We start from the raw sequence: 5,166 nt of genomic DNA on the forward strand, positions 1-5,166 counted from the left end.
GTGGGGAAGTGCAACCCCCCTATAAAAAAAACCCCTCAAAAAAAAAAAAAAAAAAAGAGTTCATCAACAGTGTACCTATATTAAGGTTATTATGCTGCTATTGAAGAATAATAAATCTAGGATATATGTACTGGTCTGGATATAAATTAATGATTCATAATAAGGTTAAAGAATTGTTTTATTGGGGCCAGCAGGTGGTGTGGTGATTAAGGATCTGGATTCCCACATGGCTATTATTCAAGTCCCAGATCTGGTGGCTTGCTTTCTCACTTCTCCCTTCTTTCTCTGTTTCTCTCTGGTCAAATTTAAAAAAAAAAAAAAAAAAAAAAAAAAAATGAATGGTCAAATTTAAAAAAAAAAAAAAAAAAAAAAGATAATGATAAATAAAATTAAATAATTCCTTAAAAATAAGTTACTTTGCAGAGTAATATGTAAGATTTCATAGACTTCATTTTCATTTACAAAAATAGGAGGAAAGCTATCTGCATGCACATTGATCAACCTATCAATCTATTATTCTTGAGGTTAGAATGCACAAGTAACTCCTCAATGTTTTAGCCATTATTCTTACTTCTCTGCTGTTGTAGAAGAAAAAGACGTGGGAAGAGATTGGAGATAGGAGTGGAGGGAAGGAAGAGGAGGAAGATCAGGATCCTTCTTACTCTCTTTGTGTCCGCTGAAGCATCTGCAAATCCCGCCTCTGGTCCATGAGTTGATGCAGAATGGCTTTTCTCCTGTGGCTAGCAGCAGTCTCTAACTGATGCTTCATATAACTCTGGTCTCTCTTTCGCTTGTCTGCCATCAGTTCACTCTCATTCTTACCAAAAATGGGCTCAGAGGAGTCAGGCTCAAACACGGGCAGCTGGGAGGGTTTGTTCTTTACCTGAAACAGGGACACACATGATGTGGATTATAACTCTACCAAGGAGTAAACTTTATGCACAGCTCTACAATATAGTAAATTACCAATACCTTGTGAGAAGGAGTGAGAGGCTCAAACACAACCAAATGCAGAACACGTAAGCACATTGATAACAGAATTACAGTATTTTTACATATTTTTAAAATAATATTTAGGCCCAGCATAACTTGAAAATAAAAGTTGTCCCCTTACCTGTGCATCCAGTGCTCTCTTATAACACTGTGTTTCTTCCATCCTGTCTTTTAAATATTTGGCTCTTTGTGCAGCGAGTCTGGCAGTTAAAAAACAGGAGAAGGTTAGGGGGCACAGTGTCACAGATTCTTTAGTACTCCATTAATATCAAAATATGTTTAGTGAATATTAATGAGAGCCTAGTAAACAAAAATTTATGTTTCTTTCTGTGAACCTTCACTTCAAGAATAGTAACAATCAAAAAAAAAAAAAAAAATGAATAGTAACAATCATTCAAATCCATAGGCTGAGGGATTTGACACTGTGTTGAACACAGGGCAGACAGGACAACCGGCGCATGTGTATGTGTGCCCAAAATCCCGAGAGGAGAATGGAGAAGGGATTGTGGCGTGGCCATCCCCCCTGGGGGATGATTTCTTGCTTTTTGTCTCTCGGTTTTTCTGGTGAGTGCACATGTCCTACAGCAAAAAAAAAAAAAAAAAAAAAAAAAAAAAAACCTCAAAAAAAACTTGTGCAGGGCATGTGTGCATACATGCCCAAGGTTCAAGAGGAGAATGGAAGAGAAGGGATTGGTATGGCCATCCCCACTGAGGGGTGATTTTTTACTTTCTGTCTCTGTCTCTCTCTGTGTCTCTGGCAAGTGTGCACACTCTATAGCAAAAAATAAATAAATAAATAAATAAATAAATAAAACAAAAAACTCTCTAAAAAGAAAAATATAGATTCCTGGGGTCAGCAGGTGACTTGGTGGTTAAGGGTATTGTACTCCCACATGGATGACTGCAGTTTGAGTCCCAGACCTGGCAGCTTCTTCTCTTTCTCTCTCTCTCTTTCTCTCTCTCTCTCTCTCCATCCCCCTCTGTCAAACTAAAATAAATTAATGAATAAATTTTTAAAAAGGAAGATCCCTTTTTTAAGAAAAGTGACCAACCCTATTATAAATTATAATTTTATTATAAGCAGTCTCCAGGGATTCCATGTGGTCTGTAAAGTAAGTAATAAAATATACACATTTTATAGAAACACATTTTTTTTGGTCACAGAAACTAGCTTACTATTTGTTTTAGGTGTCTTTGCTAACACTATGGTAGCCTCCACAATTGCTCTGGTGGCCTCAGTAGAAGCATGGGCCCCTTTTCACTTCTATGAACCCCATGGCATTGACACTTCAGATAAACTGATCAGGATGAATCCAATTCTCTTTCCTGAAAGTTTCAAATTGAGATAAACATTCTTGAAGTTTGAGCTGGAATAAAAACAGTGTCAACTAAGGAGCTGTGGCTATAAGCAGAGGAAAAGCCACTCTACATGGCTTTTTAGTCTCTGGTTCCAGTCCCTCCTGCATTCCCCATATATCCCTGCCCTCAGGTTTTATGGGACACACCTTCATACTGAAAACTTCACCTTTGTCTGTGGCACCTGAACATCTAATAGCTGGGAAATGATACTTCACCCAGATAAATGCTTTTCTCCATCTACCAGCATTAGTGACCATAAAACATAAAATGACACTCGATAATTATAGGAATTATAGATTGGCAATCATTACTATAATGATAATCATGACAATCTTTTTTTTTTCATTTTTCTAATGATAAGCTATGTTAGGGTATTGTTTGTTAACTGAGTGAGTTAACTGGGTACTGTGTGTTAACTCAGTTGGCTACTTTCACATTAATGAAACTACCAATGCTGATTCAATCCTACACAGAAAATAACTTCATGTGAAAATTGTGGATCTGTGTATCAGAGCAAGTATGACAGACTCACTCTTCTGTGAGTTGCACTTGCTCTAGGCGATCCATCAATTCTCTGTTTTGTCTTTGCTTTATTTCTTTTTCCCGTCTGTTATCCATTTGTTTCAGCAGACTCTGGGAATATTCTTCTTGCTTAAAAGCATTAAGCTCAGGACTGAGTGGCCTTTTATCAAATAGGAAGGATTTCTAGAATGAAAGAGAAGCAATTCATTTATGCTAGAATACCAAAAAATGAAATTAATAATTTAGAATAAACTCAATCAGAACGTATGACTTCATTTCTAATATTAGTCTAGCTCTCAACCTACAGACCAGCTAATATTGAGGTAACTCATAGAATAATACAGGTGTATACAAAGATGCTGCTGGTTTTCTCTTCAGATCCTGAGGCTGGACTCCAGCATGCTGCTGCCCACCACTGTCTCAGGTCCTGGCTGAGAATTACTATACTTAACAAGAGCTGCAGTGACTAATAGGAACTTAACTGTGAATTTGAATGGGATGGAGGCAGAAACTAGACAATACCTAGATGAAAGCTTTAACCTTGCATGACCCACTTTTCAACTCTATCACTTAAAAAATGATGCAATCTACAACACAAGGACTGGATCCTAATATTCAAAATTGGGGCAGTTGGTGGCAATAGAAAATTTTAAATGACTCTTACATAAAATTCCGGTTTCTCACTCTTATGAATTCTTATAGCTTCAGCAACTCCAAGATTATAGGCAGCATTTTTCTGATTCTGTTCTCTAGCAGCCAGACGTTTCATCTATTATCCAAAAAAAGTTTTTGATTTGAAATAGAGCTTTTACAATTTTAAATTCTAGTATATTAAAATAATTCACCTAAGGTAGAATCCTGCCTTTGAAGATAATAGTATTTTCTGATGTCTCATGGATTTATAAAAGTGCATTGGGAAGGTTTTTGTTTTTTGGTTTTTGGTTTTTGTTTTTCCTGTCCTTTAGCTTTAGGCATCACTACTATAAGAATCCTGGGAAGAAATGGAAGGTGTCAGCACCAATGCAGGAAAGGACAATTACTGGCAACCACAGAAATCCGATGGGAGCAAATGTAAAGGTGCCATTCTGTCTTTGCTTGCTTGAGATAAGCCATGAATCTTAAAGGCAAAAGCCTTGACCATAATTATGTTTTTTCAGAAATAAAAATGAATCAATATATATCCAACAGTTTTACCTTTAAAAGTCAGTCTTTGTGGAGGAAAAATCAGTAACATATGCAAACATTCATATACATGGATAGTCCTCCCAGTGTTATTTATTAGTAGTGAAAACTTGAACACAATCTAAGTTTTAGCCCAGGAGTAAATAAATTATTAGATATGTTATAGCACAGGCATATGATGGGACAGTTTAAATGGTGTTGTAAAATCATGTTCTACTGCCCCATATTAAACACTCTATAATTGAGTTGTTGGACTACCTGGTGTTTGAGGAGAGCCTCTTGGTCCTTCAGTATTTGGTACTGCTGTATGAGCCGCTCATCATCGATCTCTCTCTTCCTCCTCTCTTCACCATAGTACAGCGGGGAATTTCGCTGTGCTCGTTGCAAACATAAATAACACATTTCCTACAAATCCCAGATTTCAGGACAAATTAATTTTTACATTTTACTTGTTTACTTTCTGATTCTCTTCAGAAGGTCTCCAGAGGCTGGGTATGTGAAGAAACATACTTTATCAAAGGACATATTTGAGACAATTAGCAAAATGAGATTTGTAGAATGGATCCCACAGATAATCAAAAGGACTTACTGAACTCTCACTTGACCTGGAGTATTTATAGCAACTGAAAATTAGAAATGGATTTCCAGACCCTATTTCTGTTAACTAGTAGATCTTGAATAATAGATTCATTACAGTCCAGTTTGGGGTTTGGACTACTTGACCCATACCCATAAATTATAATGAAGAAAGAGAGATTCCCAAGTCTGTCTTTGAGAAACAGAAGATTTCAACTGCGTTTTATCTGAAGCCACTTTACCTGTCCTGCTTTATTATGATCCTGGCAAGGAGGGGCTGGAGAAGTTCTGGGCTTCATTTCATTGTCATTTTTCTGACAACCTGGAGATGAGAATCTATAAAAACAATGCAGTAATTATAAATGTAATAATAATAATAATTTGAAATATATAATTTGAAAATATATTTTATATTTTATATATGTGTGTGTGTGTGTACATCTATATATAGGTGTGTGTGTGTGTGTGTGTGTGTGTATATATATATATATATATATATACACACACACCTATAGAGGTATGTATATATATGTG

At 36.2% G+C, this 5,166-nt stretch overlaps 1 protein-coding gene across 2 annotated transcripts in view; it reads right to left on the bottom strand.

Moving 5' to 3' along the window:
* Positions 1-5,166, bottom strand: part of CCDC81 (coiled-coil domain containing 81) — a 40,771-nt gene that overhangs the window by 7,587 nt on the left and 28,018 nt on the right. For both annotated transcript variants that reach the window (XM_006144923.3, XM_006144921.3), the window contains exons 8-13: positions 4,875-4,968; positions 4,315-4,461; positions 3,539-3,643; positions 2,885-3,057; positions 1,115-1,193; positions 663-883 (exon numbers count right to left, since the gene is read on the bottom strand). In XM_006144923.3, the coding sequence (XP_006144985.1) occupies positions 663-883; positions 1,115-1,193; positions 2,885-3,057; positions 3,539-3,643; positions 4,315-4,461; positions 4,875-4,968 (819 nt within the window). The remainder of the gene's footprint in view (positions 1-662; positions 884-1,114; positions 1,194-2,884; positions 3,058-3,538; positions 3,644-4,314; positions 4,462-4,874; positions 4,969-5,166) is intronic.

This window comes from Tupaia chinensis, unplaced genomic scaffold, assembly GCF_000334495.1.
Source record: "Tupaia chinensis unplaced genomic scaffold, TupChi_1.0 Scaffold000139_1, whole genome shotgun sequence".
NCBI lineage: Eukaryota > Metazoa > Chordata > Mammalia > Scandentia > Tupaiidae > Tupaia > Tupaia belangeri.